This window comes from Athene noctua, chromosome 1 (genome assembly GCF_965140245.1).
Source record: "Athene noctua chromosome 1, bAthNoc1.hap1.1, whole genome shotgun sequence".
In the NCBI taxonomy this organism is placed as follows: domain Eukaryota; kingdom Metazoa; phylum Chordata; class Aves; order Strigiformes; family Strigidae; genus Athene; species Athene noctua.
Window position 1 is genome coordinate 165658575 of NC_134037.1, and position 25478 is coordinate 165684052.

A 25478-nucleotide genomic window follows, 5' to 3' on the forward strand; every position below is an offset into this window, starting at 1 on the left:
CAACTGCCTAGTCAAAGCCAAAAGATAAATCAAAAAGAAAATCATAAAACTGCCAGTCTTCATTTACATTTTCTTCAAGCAGCTTTTCCACCAGCTTCATTTTCCTAATGTCCTGCATTATTTTAATACTGTACTGAGATTACTTAAAATGGAAAATGATTCAAAGGGGAGAAAAAAATATCAGTTCAGTTTTCAAATGTGACAAATTACTTTGTAGCTCTTTTTTCTTGATGTGTGCAGTGTGGAAAAGGTGTGGGGTAAAGGAAGCCCACCTAAAGTGCCTGTTACATTAAACAGTAGAAACAAGCCCAAAGAGGATTTACCAATGGTCTCCATCGTGTCCCTCTCCTCAATGAGCAGCTGTGCTCTGGGAATGTCTATGTGCATCCTCAGTGTCTGCTGCTGCTTGTTAAGTGTATCTGATGTCCTAGTGTTCTTGCTAAAAGCAAAAGAGAAGTAAACACATTAACATTCGGCCTTAACGAAAAGATACTTGCAAGCTTCATCATTTAAAATCTGTCCAGCTCAAACAAAAAATAATATAATCGGCAAAAAGTCATACATCTAATTTTCTCATCTTTAGAACAAGTGCATGGTATTAATTTATTGCACATGATGAGCAGTTAGATGAATGCACATTGTTGAGAGATTTGGTCTATTCTTTATCAGGAGGAATCTCCTGAAAATTTCATATAATTTTCTTCAAGTGTCATCATATAGTGAAATTCGTAAAAGTACTTTGTGAGATGGACCTTTTCTTTCATTCCTCATGAATATGAGTAAAGAAACACACAGCTGATCAACCAGGTTGGTAGGAAATGATGTCTTGAGTAATTTCCAATTATTTTTTTAACTTTTCATTGTCTTTCATTAGATAAATTCCAGCTATCACGAGAACTGATAAATGAAAAAGCAAATTAATACTAGGGATTCCATTAATAAATTGCATAATATAAATAAAGGTTTTAGTCCCATTGGTGTTCCAAGACTAAAATTGCAAATCTTGTTTACATTCATGGATTATTTCTAATTGATTGATGCAATATTCTAAAAAAGAACATAAACCAATTATTCTATCATCATGCAAATTGAAACAATTTCATTTTGAAGTTTGTGTACCAGAAAATGACTTCTTAAATGAGCCGTCTACTGAAAGTAAATGAAAATGGATAGTAAAACTGAGTGCTACAATAATTTATAGTACAGAACTTGCCCCAAGAGACCTTCAGACTGCGCTAAAAACCCAGGGACTTTTTAGCCTTTACATGTAATTACTCTTTGCAGGAGAGGAAATATTTGCAAATACTTTGTTGAGTGGGGAGACTGAGGAAAGTTAAGACAAATCAGCCAGCATTATGATCCAAAGTGCTTACACTTCAAAGAGCTTTAAAATCCAAAGGGAGCTTCATTCTTGTAGTGTAAAATAGCTGTAGATCACTCGTTTAACTCTGTTTTGGCAGTGAATTATTGTTGTTAATGGAATCAGAAGAGGACTGTTAAGCTGCTTGATGATAAGCTCCCTTATTCCCTGAGTGCAGGACTCTACATAGGAGATTAATGCATGTGTGATGAGCCCACATCTCTAGAGAATTTAGAATTTGCCTTAGCTTCCTGCTGTGTCTCCATGCGAGCAAGACGTAACTATTGAAGGTTTGGAGGTACTCCTAGATTCCTTTATAGGAGGAATTTCCTTGCCACATGGTCAGTAATTCCGCTCCAAATCCAAGAGTGAGGCACACAAGTACACCTCTCTGGCTGATTCTCACCTGCAAGATTCACACTCTTTTCCTGCTCTTGTGGTCCCCAGTATTAACACTACCTATGCATCTCAAACTTTAACGTCTCTCTTTAACTGGGTGGTTAGGTGGTACTCTTGCCATCATGTGAAATGGATAGCTGAAATGCTTTCAAACATCTTACAACTGGTGTCTTATTTAATCATTAGGGAAGCAAAATATCAGGAAAGCAACCCAACGGCTGCCAGACTTTTGTCCATATATAATCAGTGGAGAACAGTAGTCATATTAAGCACGTAAATTCTCAAAGACATTTAGGACTCTAAAATGCAGATAAACTCCACACTGACATTCTCAAAGTCTCTGCAAAGTCTCTGCATGGATTAGATGCCATTCTCCTATTGGTTTCCACTCAAGTTGCTGAAATGCTAAGAGAATCAGAGACTAATATATTATCTGCATGCCAAATATGCCTGAATACATGCCCTCGAAAAGTAAGAGTATTTTGGGCTTGTCCAAGATCATAGAGCAAACCTGTGATCAGGTAGGAAACTGATTTTCTGAGTTCCAATTTCAATTAATAATCAATAATCCCATAGTTATAGGGTACATGCAATCAGATACATATAGAACTTGTGCAATATGTAATTGAGTCTAATAAATGCATCATTGCACTCTTCCTCTGCTCACCGAGGACGCAGGAGACAAAGGGATCAAATCAGACATCCTCCTCAAAGAATGCAGACCCCAGAATCCCAGTGAGAGCTAGAAGCTCTTCTGACTATGAATGCTCTATAACCCTACTATTGCAAATTACTCAACTGCACGGAAAATATTGTTTGGACCCCAGGGAACAGGAGGACAGTTCCCCAGGTTTACAGTTATATTGCTCACTTGCTAAGAGGGAATTCTGAATCCCATTCTTGACTCCAGGGATAGCTTCATGCAAAATATGTGGAAGGTCCTTCAAGCCAGAACAACTCAGGCCTCTCTATATTCAGGAAAATTCTCTACTATGCTCAAGAGTTATGCCTCCTTTTGCATGATCTCTCTTCTTTTCCTTACTGGTCTAATTAATTCTCCTGTATGCAGCAGCACGGTGACATGGCGTGTCCAAACACAGAACAGGCAATTGGCAGTGTCAAGAGGGTTGCTGCCTATTAGCATTCTATCTCTTTCTGTCTCATGGTATTTTGAATCATTTTCTGCAGACCACAATAGCTCAACTTTCAGGTTATAGAAACCTGAAGTGCCAACAGCAATTAAGTGCCTCAAGCGCTTGGCAGCGAGACAAAGATTTTCAGAATTCCAATTTTGAAGTTTGGTGCCCAAGTATTTTCTAACCTAGGAAAATTCAGTTATTGACGTATTATAACAGTCTGGTGGATGACAAGTCCAATGATTAATTCTTTAAAGGGAGGAAACACATCTACCTATATTTTGTCTAACCTACAGATATAAAATTCCCGAACTTAAACATGAGCTATGGCTGTTCTTTACCTGTCAGACCTTGTAAGGATCTGTGTATAATACAATTCATTCCCTCTGGTTCAATGAATCTCTGAGCTCCAAATTGTTAGAGATTGGAAGCCTGTCTGAGAAACAAGTATGTATTTGCTGTAGTCTTTTACTCTACCCAGGTGTCTGCTTTTCGCCACGATGAAAGACTGATACTTGGGTATGTGGGCCTTTGAGTCTGACTGAGTACAGCTTTTATGTACAGTCTGTGGATAAATAGGCCTTTTTCCAGAGCAAGTACAGTGTATAATATATTTTGGAAGAGTGTGCATAGTTAAAAGATCATTCTGGATCTTTAATGAAAAAGTACTTACTTGAGTGACTGTCTGTATGCACCAGAGAGTGTTAAACCTATGAAGCTAGTTATGTAAAGGGATTAAATATTGTGCTCTGTAAACCCAAAGTCATTCTGGGTCCTTGGCAGAAAGTCAGGCCACCTCACAGTTTCCTGATGTCTTGGCTGGTTGTTGTAAAAACATATGGAAAACTAAATCTTTTAAGTAATCAGCCTGACAGAGGCATGTTTGGGGAGAAAAGATCCCTCACCTTGTGTTCAAAATTAGAAAACTCAGTCAATTGCTATATTGATCCACAGTGAACTGTTACAAAGAAGTTGGCTAGACTGATGCTTTCACCCAAAAGAAACATAAAAAGCTGTGATTGTACAGCAGGAGGAATTTTTATCTGTGAGTTTAAGGTATCAGCAACAAGTTGTACAGCTCCCATTAAAATGCTAACTGCTGTGGCTTATCCTGGTCCCCAGACATTTGATTTACAGAGACAAAGCCAGCAACTTTCAAAGCAAAGACTAAGGCTCCATTCTTAATCTGCTTTACACACACTCATAAAAATCTCCTCAAAGGGAAAGATACACAAAACTCTCTCCATCCCTCACTCCTTCCTACCAAGAAGGGAACCATCTTTTCTGCTCTCGGTCCAATACTTAAACAGCAAGCACAACCCACAGGGTACCCTCTTTCTTGACATTTGTATCATAATAGATTTTGGTGAAATCTAAAAGATAGAAAATATCAGGAGCTTTATAATATCATACGTGACTATTGATTTGGAGAGGGCCCATTATCCCTTGATTATTCACATGCTAAATCTTCAGGAACATCTATTGATGTTGGGTAGCTCAGGTTTCAGTTGGAGTTTTCACAGATTTATCATATATGACAGAGCATTTAGCCTGTAGAAAGCAGGCTCCCAACAGCATCACTTTGAGACCTTCAAGTCATGACATGTCAGCAAATGTAAGGCCTGTACCCCTTACTTCCTCTAAAGTCCTGTTTTAATAGTCATTTGCCTTTGTTCACACTTTTAGAAGAGAAATACAAGATACTACTTTTAATAAAAAACTGATTATTTGTTAATAAATGAGATGGGAGAAAATGACTTGATCATATTTCAATGCTGGTAAAAGGAAAGGCAAAAAGAAACTGGTGGCAGATCAGTTACCTAAAAAAACCAGCTCTGAACTAAAGGCTGGGAAGGGACCCGGCTGCTCTCCGAGTACATCAGGCAGGGAGGGCAAAAGAAGTACTTTAATTTGAAGGTCAGTATCGGCAGAGGTAAAAATGGGTCAAAACTGGGCACTTCTGTTAGCAGTTTGATAAAGTTATGTAAACATCAGAGGAGTGAGACACTGAAATGGCCTTGAGGAGGTGGCGACAAGACTAGTGAAGCTAACTGGGGTTAAGGCAGAGGTTTACCAGTTTTGCCAAGGTGTTATGTGTGGTTGTCACTGGGTCTGAGTATCTCCATCCAGAAGATTCAGCCAGTCTGTGCTGGGTTTCTGTAGGGAACAGACTTGCTGTGTATGCTAATCTGTGCTTTTTCTGCAACACTGAAAAATATCACAGCGTATCTTCCTGAAGTTGCTTAAACCTGCAATCTGCTGCTAGCAGGGGTTTCTAACTGGCAGATAGGAAGGGTATGACCTGACCTGAATGACCAGTCTTGTTAACATCAGTGGGACTATTCAGATGTTTGCAGACTGATGGCATAGAGCTGAGTTTACACTAAAACCATCTGTCACCGTGTCTTTGGTAAGTATATTCCTACAATAGCAGGTGAAGTTTATCACGTGTAAGGAAGTTTAGAATGTGGTTCATCTGGTAAAATATCTGTGACATTCTCAAATTTGTTGCTTAAAAATAAAAAGATTTTCCAGCAAACCAAAACCCATTTGAATTTAAAAATAATTCTTGGTGGTCCCATTTTCAAATATATGGATCAGTTTTAAAGGTCAGTATTCTCCCCAGACAAAAGAATAAACATTGAAGATATGAAATTTCCATCTTTGAAAGAATTGTGGTTCCAGAATAGTCATTCTGTTGCCATTCAACAACTGAATTAGATTTCTGGATCCTGAGCTGATGGAACAGAACTAAAAAACAATAAATGGATTTATCTGCTCTTCTATACCTTCAGGTATAAGCAGCTAGCAATACTGAATTACATAAATATAACTGTAAAGTTTAGAGATATTCATATCCAGGCACATCAATCAGATGATCTCTGAAGAGCAGTTAATTTGGTACGTAGTATGAAAATGTTTTTCTGAACAGGAAAAGTGTCCAAAAGGACCTACACAGCTTCTACAATTTAATCTACTCACACAAGAATTCTCAGTTTTTTTACCATTGTATTCACTCACAGATACTCTCCACAAATTCTTTTCTCCCCCATTTCTAACCAACAATTTGTCCTAGTTCCTAACAATCAAATGGTGTGTTCTGAAAAGGGATTTAGGAATAGAAGGTTTACTTGTTTGTACCTATAATAATTTTAAAATATGATGCCATAGTTGACAGATATTTTTCAATTTAAAAACATTAAATCTATTCTTACCTCATAAGCATTTCAGCCAAACTCTTTGCATCTAGAAGAAAATAGAAGAAATGTCATCACAAATGAAAATCTGTTTGATAGATTGATTATTAGGAAGTAAGTGATTTGAATCAGTCATGTGTAAGACCACTCTTGTTTCTCAGATCAGTGCCAAGAAAAAAATAATCTCCAAATGTCCTTTATTTTGCTGGAACTGCATTTCTGCACCAGACAGACCTGTTTAGTTCATCAATAGCGCCAAAGATGCTTAGAGAAGTACAGCTACCATTGGCTTAACTAGAAAAAAATACAGAAACTTATTAGAATTAGGAACAGTTTAAAAAATAAAAGGGATCTCTGTTCCTTCATGCCACGGTTAGCAAGTGAACAGGTGATGAAGGAAGAAAAGGCAAGAAGACAGAAATGTTGACACGCATCTCTGAGCTGGAGCCAAACCCAAGCTGTATGAGCAGTTGCCAACCTGCCATTTCCAAACCGGACCTGACTGCTGGAGGTATGAGAAAGGGAGGTCTCCAAGGAGTCAACTTGTTTGGTTGCTCTCAAATATGAATGCTTTTCCACTAGCAATGATTCAAAATTACTACTGGGTCTTCAGAGGACAGTCTGTACACAAAACAGGAGGTGGTTTATTCCCACATGGATCGGCTCTGCAAAATGAGGTGCTGATGAAGGAGAAATATTCCTTCTGTTATTGTCGTTGCTGTTATTATTAGCATAAAATCCTTTGGGGATAGAATTATTCAGGTACTTCTCAGATCAAGAGACACAGCTGAGGGTTGGTTCACCCAGTGTTCTTAAGGCAGCTTTCTGGAAAACTTTGTCAACATAATATAATAATTTCTGTAGTATTATTCAGCAAAAATAGACATCTATGCTTTGTTCTCCTGCAGTCTGCTGCTAAACAAACTCACTTAAAAATGCTGACTCCAGAGTCCTTAAGTGTATCACACAGCAACAAAGCAGCCTTTTGTGCAAGCAAGTGAAACAAATCTGAGAAGAAAACAATTCCAAGTTCTCAGTCTTCAAGCAATTCTCCTGTTATGTGAAACTTTATATTTCTTCTTTTATCTGCTGCTTGTAAATCTACCAGCATCTGCCAAGACATTTACTGAATTTGTCTTTGTTTTCTCCATCTCACCTTTTTTATTTGGTAATCACTTCATGGGTCTCCTACACCTACAACAATTTTCTTGCTTGTGGTCTTATTAAATATCCTGCCTTTAAATTCAGAGGATGCAGGCGGAAACAAACCACCATCTTAATGCATCGGTCCAGCTACATTTGTATTGTTTTTTAAAAGGAATGGACAAAAAGCCTTCTATCCACTTTTCTACATTCTGTTTCTCTGTCACTGTGACAGCTCGCCTGTCTTAAGCTTTATTCCTCACCTACTACTGGAGAAGCTGAAAATCTGTGCTTCCTCTATGTCTGTTTGCTCCACTCCTTTATTTTTAACCTTCCCCTATCCCTTTTGAGCACAAAGCATGGCAGATTCCTGGTGGAGGGAAGGACTCTTCATCTGAGATGTCCCATCTAATCCAAACAGTGCTCCATTTAGGCACTCAGATTTTCGATTTTTCACTTTGTTTGAGATTGCCCTTTGCTGTTAACACTCTTATAAGTGGTACTATGTAGTAGATGACAATGTCTTTATCATCAGTCATAAACCACACTATCACTGCTGCTGCTCCCAAATGACATCAGAGATGGTTTTGCTACTGACTTCTAAGGACCCAGGAAGGGATCCAGTTCTTCTGAAGAATACAAAAAAAGAAAGTAATACAATGAAAAAGTAATACGAAAAAAGAGAAAGAAATACAATGAAAAAGAAAGCAGCTCTGGCTCCAAGTCATGTTTTTTTCAGCAAACTTTATGATGCTTCTTGTCATTCTAGCAGCACTAGGATCATGAAGAAACTATGCACACACTCTCCTGTGGTGCACATAATAAGTGTGATTTAATATGCAAATATTGTTTTCATTCAGCTAGCAGTGAAGCAATTGTTGCCTCCTTAAGAGAAGACTATGGATATGTGTGCAAGTAATTCAGAACTCAAGAAAAACTGAAGGCACAAAGTCGAAGGTTGCTTGTCCCAATGTCATCCACTTAGCTTTTTAGATTATTTTTACCATGATTATATGACAAACAACCTCCCTCACATATTCTCACAGCACATAGATGTGTTCCATGCTGCATCTAGAAAAAAAATGATACATTCTCACAATTAAATGTATGTGGCATATATGCAAATGCTAATTAACCTATATGTATTCTTGGTCAAAGAGAAGCAAAGGAGATTGTGCACCTTCAATCAAAAATAACATGAGGCATCATGCAAGATCACCTTACGTGTCAAAAGGTGAACAAGGAAGTACGGCAGAAAAAAAAGTAACTCCATCAGCAGGGTTTAAATGTACTAATTATTCAAACAGATTGTTACAATGGCCAGCAGGGTTACTGTAGTTAATGAAGGCTGTACTGGGCACACAGGCTAGTGGACCAAAACAAAAATCCCAAGAAGATAAGGGATCTTACGTATCTGGCAGAACAAAATCCAAAAGCCTAAAAGCAACTGAATAGGATAACAGTGTGTGCAAAACATCAGCTACAGGAGAAATGCTAGTTTCACAAACCAGTAAGTATAGACTACAGATTGTAATGTGTATTTTCTGCATTACACTTTTGATCAGCAAACTGAAAATACTTCATAAAATGAGTCAGTATCCCCGACAGTGTCCTATCTCACAGTTTTCAGGTGGGGAAAACAGGGCTTGAGAGTCCATGAATGACAGAGCGAAGGGGGTGATCTCCCACTCCAGCCAAGCATCACCCCATGCCTTAGTGGAAAAGACAAACTGCTCCTCACCGTGGGTTTGACACTTGGCTGCGCCGACAGGCATCGACCCAGAGACAGCCCTCATTTCCATTTGCTGGGGCAGCCACCTTTAAAATTCTTAACACATCTGTCTTGCCCTCTGGGAAATCAAGGGCCATGATACAGTTTTATATTGCCTGCTGTCACCTGTGAATTATCATGCCACACTGATACTTTCTGCTTGGACTAAGGTGAGTTTGGATATAGAAACAGGGGAAACTATTATGCTAGTAGTGGAGCTAGGTTAATAGTAAGAAGAGAAAAAGTCATCAGGTTTCTCTGTTATAATATATGCTGACCTACTGAATGGCTGCATGAACTCTAGCAGTCAATTGACCTTCTTGTGACCTGATCTGTGGAACTACTAAACTGGGCAAAAATCAGGGCTTTTATGAAAACCACGCTTTCTTTCTAAATAGAGTACTCCTTAAGAAATAAATCATATTGAATGTGACACAGGAGAAAGACAAAGGTTTACCTGTCCCTAAATGCTTAAACAAGGAGTGAAAGGATTCAGGATGGCGGGACTGCTCTTCTTATGGTACATTTGCCCCCAGAAACTGGAACCACAAGTCCATTTTCTAAAACCACAGATACAAATGTTTGCCTGCAGAATGTACTGCAAATACATCTGCAATTCCCACTTCTCTTTGTCAAGCAGGTTCAAAGAAAACACATCTCCTGGAGCCACAAAAGCAAGAATTACACCTCTAACTTGTATAAATTCTTTTAGAAGGTCCCACTGTGGAAACTATTACTTCTGATGTAGACTAGAGTAATGTTGATGGTAGAACCATAATTTCAGAAAAGTGAGTCCTGTGCCTCAAAGAAACCCCACCAGGTGATACAGGTCAAGTGACAATGACGGGATTTCAATTTCAAAACTGATTCAGATGAGAGTTGAACACAACAACTACTAGAGCAAAATATTTTTTTTTTTTTAAGTTAGGAGATCAGAAAAACTTGCACACAAGATTTTTTTAGATAACTTTATAAGGAATTCTCTGCAACAGCAGTACTGATTGTTAGTAAGAATTTTAGAACATGAAGTAACCTCCAGAAGAGCAGAAAATGTCTAACACAGGATCAGTCTTCAAAAAGAATGAACAAAGAAAATCGGAATTACTTAAATCCTATCAATCTGATCTTGGCAATGAGTAAAATGATGAAAAATATGGAATGAAGCTTGATGAAATGAAATAAAAGAGATGGGATAACTGAGGCCAAGCAATACAGACTTGTGGTCAATTAGCCATGTCAAAAAAAGCTGATTTTTAAAAAAGGAGATTAAAATTCATTGAGAATTGATAACATTGAAAAAACTCTCACTGAGATATGATTAACTAACAGTAAAATATTGTATCTATATTTCTCTAGAGCAAAGTTTTGGTATATCAAAATATTTTAATAACAAAGTAGCATGATACAAAATTAACACAGCAGCCATTTCAAATGGGTTTCAACATATTCAAAATACAATTCTAAGCAGACAATCATTGCTTAGTATTTATTTTCATTATGTACCATGGGACATCACTTTTGGTACTTCTATCAGTGCTCTGGAGTAAATGAAATAATATCTGTAAAAGTTTGAAAATGACAAAAGAATTAGGTAGCTAAAATATAGTGAAAATGCCAGGTAACTAAGGCATAACAATCTGGATCATCAGGTAGGCTGGCCACAAGTTAGTAATGTATCTGCATTAGTATAAGGTCATATACCAAGAAAAAAGCCATAACTATACAACGGAGAATGTTTCCTGTTGCACTGTAATCAGAGAATTGTCAGATGATCTCAGTGGATAAAATGTTAAATGCAAACTCTTAAAATAATGCTCTACCCAAAAAGGTGATCCCTGCAGATATAGACAGAAGACCATAAAGGGAAAGAAGAGAGGCTGTTACCTCTTTGTCTGATGTTTATATGTCTGTTGCTAGAATGCTACATTAATTTCTAGCATACACAAATGAGGAAAGCTACCTAAAGATTGCAAAGGGACCAGATAAAAGCCTCGACATTAATAAATGATGGGAAAACTACACAGAAAAATTAAAGATTCATCTGTTTCATTTACCAATGAAAACATTAAGAAATCACTTGGTTACCACCATGTAAAAGGAATATCCTTAGAGACTGAAAATGTGATGTAAAAGAACCCTTCAGTCCCTGTACAGCAGACAGAAGTATAACAGGACCAGATGGCTAGGATGTCAAGCTGTAGCTTGACAAATTCAGATAAGAAGTGAAACACAAATTTTACAGAAATGGTAGTTAAATCCTGATGACTTTTATCAAAAATACTGATGAATTCTTTGTTACTGCCTATGTTTAAGTGAATGTCAGATATATTTCTAAATTTCTGTATTATGAGAGGAAATAATTCAGAGAAATCTTATGTTATGCAAAAGCCATACTAGCTAGTGTTCATCAGCCTTCCTTAAGGGACTGTAACTCAAGAATTTATGAATACTTGTAAATTATCCATGAAAAACTAAATGTGCACAGCCATCATTTCCTGGAGCCAAGGAGCTCAAAATATCCTGCTCATTGCTGGATGGAATTCCACAGTATTTCTGAGAAAATAACACTTTATTCACCCTTAACCTACCACTTTATTAATGAAAAAAACTGTACAGAGATAAATTACTTAAAATGTTTTGAATAAGAAAGTTATACCAGTGTATCGGGTTTGTGTGTGGTGGGGTTTTGGCAGAAGGGGGGGGGGTTACAGGGGTGGCTCCTGTAAGAAGCTTCTCTAAGCTCCCCGGCTCTAAGCCAAACCCATCTCTGGCCAAGGCCAGGCCAATTAGCAATGGTGGCTGTGTCTCTGCGATAACATATTTAAAGAAGGGGAACCTGCAGCACAGAAAGATGAGCGAGGCAAATACCTATGCAAACACTGGGGTCAGTTGAAGAAAGGAGGAAGCGGGGAAAGGTGTGCTGGAGCAGAGACCCCCCTGCAGCCTGTGGTGAGAGGGCAGGCTGTCCCCTGCAGCCCATGGAGGTCACTGGTGGAGCAGATGGACACCTGGAGCCCTTGGAGGACCCCACACCAGAGCAGGTGGCTGTGCCCTAGGAAGGCCGGGACTGTGAGGGAAGCTCATGCTGGAGCAGCTTGTGAAGAGCTGCAGCCTGTGGGAAGGACCCGTGTTGGAGAAGTTCATGGAGGACTGTCTCCCATGAGAGGGACTCCACGGTGGAGCAGGGAAAGAGTGTGAAGGGTCCTCCCCCTGAGGAGGAAGGAGAGGCAGAAACAATGGGTGATGAACTGATTGCAACCCCCATCCCCTCCTCCCCCCTGTGCTGCTGGAGGGGGAAAGGAGGTAGAGAAATCAGGAGTAAAGTTGAGCCCAGGAAGAAGGGAGGCGTGGGGAAAAGGTGTTTTTAAGATGTGGTTGTATTTCTCACAGTCCTACTCTGTTTGATTTGTAAAACAGTGGTGGTGATCAAATTAAATTGATGTTCTTTTTTCCAAAATTGTCTTTAGCCCGTGACCATAACTGTTGAGTCATCCCTCCCTGTTCTTGTCTCAATCCCTGAATCTTTTGTTGTATTTTCTCTTACCCATCCCACCGGGGAGGTGGAGTGAGTGAACAGCCGCATGGTGCTTAGTTGCCCTTTGGGCTTAAACCATGACAAGAAGCTAAAGCATCCAGATGCCCTGATTTCCAGAGCTGTGTATGAACCATAAGGCTAGCTGTCCTCTCTGATCCATGAATTTCCTCATGCCTAAGAGCCCTGTGTCTGTCTTGTTTTGCAAAACATCCAAAATATTTTTACAAAAGACAAAATGGGACCCAAATGAGTGAGAAGAGATGACAAGGTGAGATGGAATACACAGGATTGGGCCTGGTTTTGATGTATCCCATGATCATATTTTGATTAAAATACAAATAATTAAACAGTCTGGTGGCTCTTGGTACTGATTTGACTTATTTTTGCAGATGATAAATTGCTTTACTATTTATTCAGTGTGTGATTTGAAAAGCTTTTTCCCAAATATCTTCAGTGTAAGGTCTGTTGTAGTGTGCTAGTGGAAAACCTACAAGGACCAAGTTCAGATGTTGCAGACTACAGGGGTCAGAAACCTGTCTCTGGCTCACCCAGGGGTCTTTACTGGAAGACTGATAAACCTGAATGAGTTCACTGATCTAGAACTTATTCACATAGCAAACACCTGAATTTGAATAAGGATTAGAGAAAACTACAGATTAGAGACAATAAAAGGTCAGTGAACAATGAAGCAGTGTTGTAGTAGCTCTGTTATAACACATCATAGGGAAAAAGATGTGGTAACAAATAAGAGACTATCTGCTTGTGTTTTCTAGCCTAATAACATGTGGCTACTTTCATTTTATAATTTGGGAAGCATGGTTTGCATCTGCTGGAAAACTGAAGTCCCCCCATCTTTGGAACATCTGATTTTACCCTTCAAAAAAAAAAAAAAAAAAAAATTTAGGTTATCAAGATCATTCACAAGGGAAACTAACAACAACAACAAAAAAGGAAGACAAACACCAACACACAAGAATTATTTTCCTTTCCCTCACACAAAATAATAACAATGGATACATGAGTCATTTTTTAGAAACTTACTACCAAATGAAAAAAAAGGAAATTCTGTAAAAGACAGGCATACTCTGTTGCCTCACTCTGTTACATATTGTAGGAAAATTATACCAACTGGGGACTTAACAGTTTGGTCATGTGCAGCCCCACTTATACTTTCATGTTCCAGGAGTATACATATGTAGAAATAAGTGCCTCAGCTCTCATCTTACCTCGCAGCCTCTTCAGTCTCTGCTCCCTCCTCCTCCTCCGTACAATCAGCAGCATCACAAAAAGCAGCAAGACCCCAACCAAGATACAGGAAATGGTCACCAGCATCTTTAGCCCTTCGTTGGTTGCCAGCCCTTCCTCACTTTGGACAACTGATTTAATGAGTGGAGGGATTGTACCTGGAAACAGTGTCATGATATTAGATGCCTATTAATGAAGACAAAAGATTGAGTTCTCAGGGAATATGGCATGTTATATGCTTCAGCTGCATGCAGAACACTAAGAAGGATTTGTCATGTTCAGGGTGATGCTGTGCTTGCATGTGTAATGGCCATGCACACTGGTAACAAGGTACTGACAGCAGAGACTCATAGATTGTCAGAAATCAAGAATAAATGCATTCATTGAAGAAAAAAAACCCATGCCCATTATATAGTCAAATATTACAATTAATTTTAAGTCATATTAAATCATTACAAAGCTGTAAGAGATCTCAGAATTACTACCTACGTATATTCCTCCTCACTATAGGAAAATAGCACTGCTGTAACATATTCATACTTTCTGCTGGGCTTTTCTTTGTAAGGAACATATTTGACAAAGTTCATTTCGTGCTACATATATCAGATGAATCCTTTTCACAGAAACATTCTTGTATCACATCTTAGGGGTGCAGCAGCAATATTGATCTGAAGTTCAGATAGTCAACCTGATCCTAATTTGCTAAAGAGTGTCTGACATTATACTCATCAGTAAAACAGGAGAGTAACACTGGATAGAAACAATCAAATTTTGAGAGAAAAATGATGGAAATGAATCTACAAACTACTGGCATCTGCAGGCAGCTCACTTTTTCATTTTGTACGTATCTGCATTTTGAATATACCTGGATTCCTGGTGATATATAGTACTTGAACTTTTCAATTATTTTTTTTTTTTTTTTTTTACTTCTAAAGGACGTGAGAAGAATGCAGCACTTTCTTTGGAAGGCTGTTTAGTCATGGAAGACTTCTCACTCATTTCCTGATTACTATTAAACTGCTGGATGCAACCACAAATGAGGCTATAAAATGTGGATTTGTTTGAAATGGGTAGAAACACGCAAGTATTCTGAACTGTGATGACTTCTGATGGAAGCTATTCAGTTTAACTAGCTACCGAAACTTAAAAGTGGCTACTTACTTTCTAAAAGAATAGGAGGGCAAGATAGAAAAACAGGCACATCTTTTTCTAAATTTTAATTGCTGCATTGAGTGATATAGTTGTATCTCATTATGCACCATACAGTATCAAAAGAAAAATTGTGATATGATGCAGTACAATGAGAGTGCCATAACCACAGGGAAAATGCAGAATTCTAAGTCATGTTTTTTCAAAAGAGCTATTTGAGTTTCATATAATGAGCAGAGTAGTTCCCTAAAGGGATGAAGATAAACAGAGAAGCTACAACCATCCAAACCTATCTCAGGTACTTTGGAAAATTTATTGTCTTACAATTGCATTTTGAATATTTTTCTACTGTTCCATAGCAGTTCTTCCCCTTAATTTTCCCTCCTTTTCTAATTTTCCATTTCTTGGAATAAACACACAGCAGGATTTTTTCATCTTGTCTTAACTGAGATGTAGTTTTTGCACTACTCTAAAGGCAAAGAAAATGATTAGATGAAGAAATGGAAAGAATTTCAAGCTCCTGAAGATAATACTAATAACTGTCTCTAAATCCTCCTAAACCCTCCTGAATACTAATGGACCAAATTTCACTCTGAATAAAAAGTCACCCAGACCATTGGCTAATGACTGTTGGGTTCAAGATTACCTAAAATGATGTCCTGCTCTCTTTAATAGTTGGATGAAGATCCTATTAAGAGTGGCCTTAATTTCAATTAAGCCTTAAGTGTTTAGGTAAGTGATTATAATTTTCCATATATCTTCCAAATAAAGTGTAAACCTCAACGTTATATACAGGCAGTACAAGCTTAATCAAAAAAACACACTGCAAGTTTATATATCCTTCACATTATCCATTTGTGGATATTCAGCAACTGTACTATAAATTACCAAAAACTAAACCTCCTATCTATTGAGGAAACAACATTTCAACATTTGCTGTCATTCTAGGTGTTGGCTAGGAGTGGAATAGTCAAAGCTTTTCTCAGAACAAACTCCTGGACAAGCTGGGAGTTGTTGGATTTTTTTTGTTTGTTTGTTTTTTGTTTTTTAATTTCGGGTCAATTCACCATCGCCCTTTGTTAGCCTGCTTTACTGGTGCTTCTTAGGTGTTGTAATTTGAATGTCTCTGACCTCATTTTCTCCTAAGTTGCAGACCTTCCAGCATCTCCCATTGCACCTTGTGACTTTAGGACTACCGAGTGTTTTCCTGTGCCCTAATTGTTCTTCATGGTAGGAAGTCCCCTGGTGGGCTAGAATCAATTAGCATAGTTTAGAGCAGCTACCAAGCTGATCTGATTTAATGTCAGGGCTACTGAGCAGCTGATATCCGAGTTGGGAGGCTCCTTTGCAGTGCTACACACTACAGCTGCACATTGCTAAAAATATCTTCTTATGTATTGAGTGCAAATGTTCTGAAAAACAAGGGGCAGGAAGGTCATAAAATCTGTAAGCTGCAAATGGTTAGCTGAAATATCTATGAACTGAAAGCAAAAAGTGGCACGTAGATCTGTCATTAACCTTTTGACCTAATTCACCATGAAGAGATTTAAAGTAAAGGATACTTAGCCATGGTATTTCTCAGGAGCTCTATCACAGATAACAATCAGGTACTGCAGTCCAAACAAAACGACTGAAAGACTCAAGGATTTCTACAAAGTTTACAAAGGTTTTATCTTAAGACTGCTAAAGCTCCTAAGCTTGTTCTTAGCATTTGGTATCCTAGAACTTTCATACACATATTATCTAATCTTCAAAGTACTGTCATTGTATCCCTTTCATCCTAAGGGCTGCTGTGACCCCTAGAACCTGGAAGGGACTAATCTCACATCACAAGACAGATCAATGGTAGAGGTAGGGTTAGCACTCAAAAGTTGAGCTGGCCAAGAAGTTTCCACTGTCATGCTTTCTGCAAATGAAAAATTCATACTTTATGAAAGCAAAAATTTCTGCATGAAGTACTGATAGAAAATGTTGATTTCTATTCAGACTATTTTCCAACTCTGAAGCACCTTAAACTTATGCAGCTTACCGAAGAACAAGTGAATGGGGAGCTGGGACTCTGTAGGAACAACTTTTGGTTTAGAAGCACTGAAATAGTTCTTCTATGAAGATTCTCTTACGTGGAAATAAACTATCTTAATTTTTATCAATTTTCAATGATGATGATGATGCTAATATCAATAATTTTATCATTTTATTTCTGCAACAAGTGTAACAAATTCAGAAAATATGAAAACTGAAATTTGCTTTTCTATCCATGTTTTCCTCTCTTAACCTTGCAGTCAGTATTTCAGATCATGCTGCCTCTCTAAGGCACAATATAGTCCTGGCAAAGCATGCTTGACAAACAAAACCATCAATGCCATAAATGACAAATTTTCTAGCTGACCAGAAGCAGTGGCCCAGGAAATTTAACACTACAAATATTTTTATTGCTCCATTTTCTCACGTTTAAAGATGCCATACAGCAACACATAAAATCAAATGGTGTGCAGGTCACAGTATGTGAAACCAAGGTAAGTACCATCACCCAACCAAAAAAGCAGAGTCTGAAAATATTTAACACACCTGGGAGCATTTGTATAACTACTTGGAACTTGGTTTCCTGTAGGCCTCTAAAGTGCTGAGATAAAATCTTTCACTTAATTTTTTCAACTGTTGGAAATAACTCGAGAACTGCGTGGCATCTTACCAAAATGCTATTTTCTCAGGAAAATGTGAGATGTGCTATTTGCAAAAGGGTGAGTCATGAGGGCATGTGTCATTAATTATCTGCAAGAACTAATGAGTACCTAGCACAAAGACTGGGATAGCATTAGAGGATGTGTAAGATGCTGAAGTTTAAACCCTGTCCGATTGATATCCCACACTTCTGGCTGGGAACGATCCCTGTTGGTTGCTCTTCCCTGAGCCATACATGTGTATTGTCCTGGAGGGTGCTGGTTTGTGTGGGACAAAACTGTGGCAGGGAGATGTGTTACCAACACAGAGTTATGAACGATTAGCAGTTTGGTGCTGTTGCTGGACAGTTATTGGTTCTTGTTTGAACTTGCTCATTAGTCCTGTTTAAATTAACAGTAGAGATGTCGCCAAGTGGTTGCACACTACAGCACAATATCCCTAGCAACACAACAACATTTTACACTGGTTGTCTCCAGAAAAGCTCTGGCAATTCACACTAGAGCAATTCAAGATATTGCCATCTGGAGCCATCTGTACTGCCTTTTTGCCAAAAATATTGCCATTTCCCACTACAGAGCCAGCAGAAGCACACATGTGCCACCATCACTTTCAATAAGCATGCCAGGATACGAGCTGGAGGGACTGACAAAGTGGCATGTTTGCTCTTGCCCTCTTGTTCCTGCTTTTATAGGGTGGGCAGTAACTCTTGGCAGAGGGCAGGATGCAACAGTTCCTTCATCCCCTGTGCCCTGCTGCTGGGCATGACAGAGCCATCTGTCACAGCCATTAGTTTCACTCTCCCCTGTCTGTAAATAGGGATAATAGCACTGTCATTGCTTTGCCCTTGGAGGATGTCGTCCAGAGGCTTTCCTGGAAGACAAGCTAGTTAGCTGCTCTGTTGTGTCACATAACGTGTTTTGAGCTGTGTCACAAGGACATTGCATGGAACAGCAACGAGGCAGTCACTGCGGCGAATGGCTGCGGGAACCAATTGCATGTGAGACAAAAATTTCATGGAAGAGGGGCATGAAACACTAGTAAGTGCTTCTGTGACCACTGGAACTAATGACACCTAGTGTCCTATGTTTACGTGTCTTATGGTTGATTTGACTTTGGTGCTGCAGATTTTCCTCAGTGAGGACAAATAAACAATTCCTCTTTTCTGCCTCGTAGTCTACTGTCATGAAATAGTAGGCATTTTACGTCTTTGAGACTTACCCCTCAGTCAGAATGGCTAGCAGTTTCAAAAAGGGGTTTAAGGGTGAACAAAAGAAAGACAAGCCAAAAAAAGCTCACATGAAAAACTAGAGTAAAAAGAGTATCTTAGACATGTATTTAAAAAGATATACTTACTGCCATCATAATTGAGTGTTGCAAATTTGGCTTGTTTCTCTGCACAGCCAGCACTGTTGCACACTCTCATTTGCAGTTCATACCAGGTTGCCTCCTGGAGGTCATATAGTATGTAGGACTTTGACAGGGATGTCCGCTGAGCAGTTGTCCAGACTGTTGTCCCAAATGGCCGGTACTCCAGGGTGAAGGAAGTGATGGGGCAGCCACCATCATTCCAGCCTATCAGGTTCAGCCTCACTCTTGTGGTGTTGATACTAGCAAAGAGCTCTTGTTCCTTTGAAAACTGTGGCTCTAGAAGCAATGATGTATTTTAAGTGAAAGGCTTAAGTATTACAGATACAGGACTCTCAAAAATAAAAATTAAGATAATATTTTCTAGGACAATCTTAACTTCATCCTAAATTTAGTAACCATATATTCAACTTCTTTTCCCCTTCCTTCTTAAATGTTTTTTCACACTTTATGCCAGACCCACAAACCTAGATTGTCAAATCCATATGTGAAAAAAAAATCCATACATTTCTGCACGGACCTGACTTGCCAGTTTGCATGGACCAGCATGACTCAACTTGTAAATCTAGCGCAGACCCTTCATACCAGTAAATATCCTTGCTCACTGCTATACAAAAAAGAATGGGTTCAGAACACCCATGTAGAAATACTATAGGAGACAAATACACTTGAAGATTGTTTGTGGGTACTCTAGTCTTCTTCTGAAGTGGAATTGAACACATTTATTTGGAGAGTACAAAGGCTTTCATTTGCGTAAAATGACAGTTTTGAAGAACTTGTAAGTAACAATCAAAATTTTAAAAATATTAATATGTTGACATTGCATTATATATTCAAAAATAATATATACTTTGAATTTTTTATTTCTGAGTTAAGATGTTTCCATTCAGAAAGGGGTTGACATTTCTATTTACTTGTCCTGCTTTGAGATCAACTGTTGGTTTCTGTTGATATATACATCAAAGTTTTTTTGACAGTTCTACATAATACAGCAACAATAACAGTAAAAATTCAAATTGAAATAATGATAGTATGTGGACGAGACAGGTCATCAGCAAATGTTATATATATATTAAATACTACTGTACTGTACTGTACTTAAAAGTATTATTGGTAATTGCTTAGCAGAAACAATATTTTTACTATTGGAAGGTACACCTAATATGATGAAAATTATCTACAATGTGCTATTTTATTCTATATAATAAAGCATAACTTATCCATATAACTCAATAGCTTTGGATAGAGATGCTGCTGGAGCTCTCACATGAGAATGATCTCAGCATTCTAAATCACACAGTACCTGGTTCAGTCTGCGAATGTAACACAGGTAGTTTCCAGATATATATATATATATATCTATACATATCTATCTATCTATCTATCTATCTATCTATCTATCTATCTATCTATCTCAAGTCCCAGAGAAACTCAGAGAGTTGGGAGATCTGCTTTCTCATTAGGCATTTAGATGTTATTTGAAGCATGTGTAAACCTTACATTTCACGCAATGAAAATAAGAACACTCAGTTTCTTCTTCTATAAATGTCCCTTTCTTTAAGGTCAGCACACCATTCTTCCTGACCACCGATCATCTCAGCACGTACACAGCTGATCTGCAGTCTCCCCTGAGCTTCAGCAAGTCATACCATTCACATCTACAGCATACCAGGTCTTCCCTATGCCACAGAATGTCAGATGAAATGTCCACTATGTTGTGATGGTTGAGAGAGCTGCAGCACCACAGGTGAGATGAAGAATTTTTACAAGAAGGAAGAAAACATTTTCTCAGGGCAATATGGAATTGCTATAGATTATGATAGTGGAGACACCCCCTTCCCAAATATCTACCAACACATCTTAGAACAAAATTGTTAGAGAAATAAGGATAGAATATCAGCTGGTAAGTGATTCAAGTTCTGCAGCAACAGCCTCTTCTGTCACAGCATGGACAAAACTGGGAATGTTTCCAAAGCCAATAATACTAAAATACCCAAGTCTGTCTTGTCATCCAACTAAGATCTACGCCAGTTAGGTGAACAAAGGGGATAGAAATCAACATACCTTTTCCAAGCGTTTTGGCCTCAATGATCTCACTGATGCGTCCTGGTCCCACTCCATTCTGAGCAGTTAAAGTAAACTTGTACCAAGTGCCACATTTCAATGTTTCTAAACGGTAGGACCTCTCACTAGGGCTAATGGGAAAACTACCCCACTGCTCACTGTTATCTTCTGAGTACTGCAAAATATAACCTGTAGGAAAAGCACAGATGGCAATGATAAGCCAGACACAAACCACAAATTCTGCAGGTAATATGACAAGTCATTTTAAAGACCTAATAAAACTATAAAAATCCCATGCACAGGAAGATGTACAGCTCTCCCCTGTCTAAAAGATATCAGACAATACATTTTGCCTACCCCTACAACAGCTTAAATACCATTTTTATGATCACTTCAAAGGGAAAAGGGATAGGCATTTCCAAATACCCTTCAATCAGCAACAAAGACCAGATGATGAACCTGGACCCTCAAAAATGAATGGTTAGAGATTACATGTCTGGAAAAACAGAGAGAGTAACTGTCATAACAGCTGAGGGTACACTGGAAGAAAGTGATTAAATCTGTGATTAAACCACCACAAAGAGAAATGGCAATTTACTGAAAGCTGTTATCATGATGATAGTGCACACTAAGCACTGACAGCAATACAGATTGCTCTGTGTTTCTTTTTTTTGTAGCCATTCATAATTATATACTAATCCTATCAACATATGACAATTTAGTAAGAAGTTGCAATTAACCTGAATTATATTACCTCGGATAGAACTGCCACCATTGTCTCCAGGTATCCAGGAAAGAGTGATAGAGGAAGATGTAGTTTTAGATACAGTGAGTCTTGGCTGGTCTGGTGGAACTAGATTGGAAATAGTTAGAAATAGAAAACAGATTCAAATGATTAGATGTGACTTTAATTCCTTCTAACATTCATTTATCAAATAACTATTTTGAGTTGCAAAAAATGCAAAGGATATCTGTCAAAGTATCTGTTTAGCTGACATCTTTGGTTAAGACAAGCTCTCATTTTTTATATTTAATTTTCTACAGCATTTTGTCTTTCAGCTCCTAACTCCTGCTTTTCTCTGAATTTTTTCTATCTGTCCTGTTAGACCTAAATAGCATACAAGCTACCCAGCCATTATCTTTCATTATTTTTCATATTTGTTTTAGGTAGAAGCTGAATTTTTAGTGGCAGGAAACAGATGTCCACTTGCAAATGATGCCTCACTCATACATGTGTTTGCAGGCTATTATGGCAAAAGTAAAAAAAAAAAGTGCATAGCAAGAGTTTCTGCCAGTGTAACTGTGAGTGCTAACTAGGTAGCATAAGTAGATCTGTGACTGGGGGCAGATTCCTACCTCTTCCAGATCACACCATGTATGCACTGAGGCTGTTGGTATAAAGATGCAACTCTATCAGTAAAGTCTGAACAAATGTGGAAACACTTCAGTTCTGATGCTTCCCATAAACATTATTGCTGTGTCTAAACTGTGGGACATAAGAACTGCACAGTTCCCAGGACCAGCTCCTGATAGAGCACAGGAATGAGACAGAGGTCTCATCTCCCATCCTCTGCCCAGTGTCCAGCTTCCTTCAAAGGAAAATCCAGCATGAAAGGGCAGAGAAGGAGCCATGCTATATCTCAACAAGTTGCCCAGGGTAGGAGAACTGGGACTGGGAACTGGGACTGGAAATGGGACCAAGAACAAGGACAGTTTAGGCTCAGCCTAAGTAATCCCAAATTACACCAGTGTATAGTGGCTGGGTTTCCAGAGCTCAATGCTCAGGGGCAGAAAGTGGCAAAAGTAGCCAGCTTTCTTTTCACCTTGACAAACCTATCATGAGCCGATATGATCATATGGTAGTTATAGTCTGGAGAGCTCATCTTTGACTTCTGCCTGAATCATTTAGCTAGTCCTGTTGTAGAAGTGAGGTAACCAGAATCATGGCACAAAACCAGTAAGGCAGTGGAGGATAGTGTTTGATAAAATAGAGAAGAACAGCAGGTGAAACTTCAAAGAGCTTGTCTAATATTTATTAGGAACCTGAAGGGTAAATATTTACTAGCATTTCACCCAAATGTTTTACATCCACAATTGTAAGTTCAGAAATTGAAAGGGGGAGAAAGGGAAGTTTGTTTCAAAACCTTTGCACTGCTCTGGTTATGTACAACAGCACTATGTCTGGCTCATTTTACAGTTTCCTGCACAAGCGTTACTAGCAGTCAGTAAACTGACTCAGAAAATTGAGCTTTGCTGTCTCGAGAACAAGGAGTAAAGCATGGAAAGTGTCCATCATGGGAAGGGATCCAAGATGCAGCATCGAAGGTGGGATGGAAAGCCAGGGAGGGGACACAACAGGGCAGTCACACCTTCTCCAGTCACTGCCACTGCAAGACTGGGAAGGGAGGGGGGCATCGTGTCAATGGCTGATGCTGACAGGACCTGCCATTTCCCTGCCATAGTTAGTGTTCACCAGACACTGGCCCATAAGCAAGGCCGGACAGAAGTCAGAAATGTTCTGTTGTGCCCAGCAGTCTGCTGCCAGAGGACACTGGCTGCTCTGCCTATCTTTAAGGGGTAGCTCTACTTGCAGAATGAAACTCCAGGAAAAGCTCCCAGCTGCAGTTCATGTTCAAGTCATCAGATTGAAAAATAATGAGTGCTGATATGAAGTGGAAGCTGCTGGTTTACTGCCATGGACTAGGTCAAAGAGAAGTTGATTTTAGTGCTCTCACAGGGCTAAACAGTGCTGAAGAAAAAAAAAGTTTATACTCTAAAGGAAAATTCCCTATGTGAGATGAATTTATTCCATTATTCTGAATGACTTGGCTCATTTCATGGAGAGAGACTGCACACACTACACTGTGAAAGGCTCATTGTAAAATCTTTTATCACAGCTTCACTCTACCTACAAAAGATGGTGGTCCCACATATTAAATGCCAGTCTTTCTGTCCCTCAAGGAAGTAATACTGATTTGCTTTTCATTACTGCAGTTCAATAACAGCAAGGATATGCAATTACAAAAGTACTTAGTGAAATATAAAGATAAGATAAAGTTTCCATCTGATAGTGTTTTCTCTCCCTATTTCCTGTTGTGGTCATGCTTCACATATTGCAGAAGACCATCTTTAGGCTCTGTTGAATTGTAGGTAAATTAATATATGCCATGGCATTTGTTTCAAGGCTTGATGGAACGGTTTATACAGAGAGAGCTGGACTGCAGCTGAAACAAGCTCTTTCTGTGTTCTTGTATGGTTGCACTAGAAGTTTAGATTGCATAACGAGGGACAGGAGAGGGACTAACCACTACATGGCCCATATTCCCAATTCAGTTATTTGATTCCCTCTGGTACAACAATTGTCAGTTGAAGCAATCTTAGGATCTAGTTTAGTGCAAGTGAGAAAGGAAATCTCCTGCATAGTGAACTGTTGGTATGTGAATACATATGCTCTGCTTCCCTTCAATGTTAATGTGCATTCCTATATTGTCACCGCTTTTATACACATCAGCACCATAACAGATACATTATATACATTTCAACATGCATATAAAAAGTAGCTGAAAATATGCACTAATTGAAGGTGTACTGGTGTTTAATTTTAAATGCTTCCTGACGTACATCGTCAGTACAATTCTGCTCTTGAATAACAAAGTTTTTGTCCAAGGTCTCAGTACAGAGGAAAATTTCTGTTGATAGCTTTTCAGAAGCTAAAGGCTTCAGATCTTTCTGAATTATGTAATATTTAAATAATACATATAATATTTGTAAGAAGCCATAAGTTGATATTTTCTATGTGAAGAACTAGAAGATAACCGAATGCAAACAGTTTTCAATCCTACAAAAGCTTACATAGAGACTTCAAGTGTATGAATCGTTCCACCAAAGGCAAAACATTTGCTGTGTCATAAAATGTCCATGGCTGAGTCAGACTGACCTGCATAATATTTTATTTATTAATTTGGAAGAATAAAATTTGTATTAATACACATTAATACTAGTATTTTACATACATCTGCAAACAAACATACCTATGCATTACCAGCACACAGCAGTTAATAGCTGTGGTAACAATTATAAGATAGATCCGATAGTCTTACCTTGTACCTGCAAATTCAAAATTATTTCATCTGTTCCCCAGTTATTACTGGCCACACAGCTGTAGTATCCGGAGTCTTCTGCTTTCACAGTACGGATGACAAAGCTGCCATTGCTAAAGATGCTTCTTCGCCCATCAATCATCACTAGACTGGGTGTCCCGTTACTACCTCACAGGAAACAAAGTGCATACATTAAAGAAGTTACAATCAAGATTACTCAGAAATGGAATTTTTTTTCAAGCGACTAAGAAAGGAAAGGAAGAGAAAGGGTGGGAGGGATGTGTGCCCTCTTCAATAAAGACAGCAAAAGAATATTTTCTGTTGGGAAACAC

General features: G+C 38.6%; 1 protein-coding gene across 3 annotated transcripts in view; it reads right to left on the reverse strand.

Moving 5' to 3' along the window:
- Nucleotides 1-25478, reverse strand: part of DSCAM (DS cell adhesion molecule) — a 477293-nt gene that overhangs the window by 31835 nt on the left and 419980 nt on the right. For all 3 annotated transcript variants that reach the window (XM_074904021.1, XM_074904029.1, XM_074904038.1), the window contains 7 exons: nucleotides 25147-25310; nucleotides 21801-21899; nucleotides 21047-21235; nucleotides 18971-19261; nucleotides 13768-13944; nucleotides 6111-6141; nucleotides 324-439 (listed from right to left, as the gene is read on the reverse strand). In XM_074904021.1, coding sequence (XP_074760122.1) covers nucleotides 324-439; nucleotides 6111-6141; nucleotides 13768-13944; nucleotides 18971-19261; nucleotides 21047-21235; nucleotides 21801-21899; nucleotides 25147-25310 — 1067 coding nt within the window. The remainder of the gene's footprint in view (nucleotides 1-323; nucleotides 440-6110; nucleotides 6142-13767; nucleotides 13945-18970; nucleotides 19262-21046; nucleotides 21236-21800; nucleotides 21900-25146; nucleotides 25311-25478) is intronic.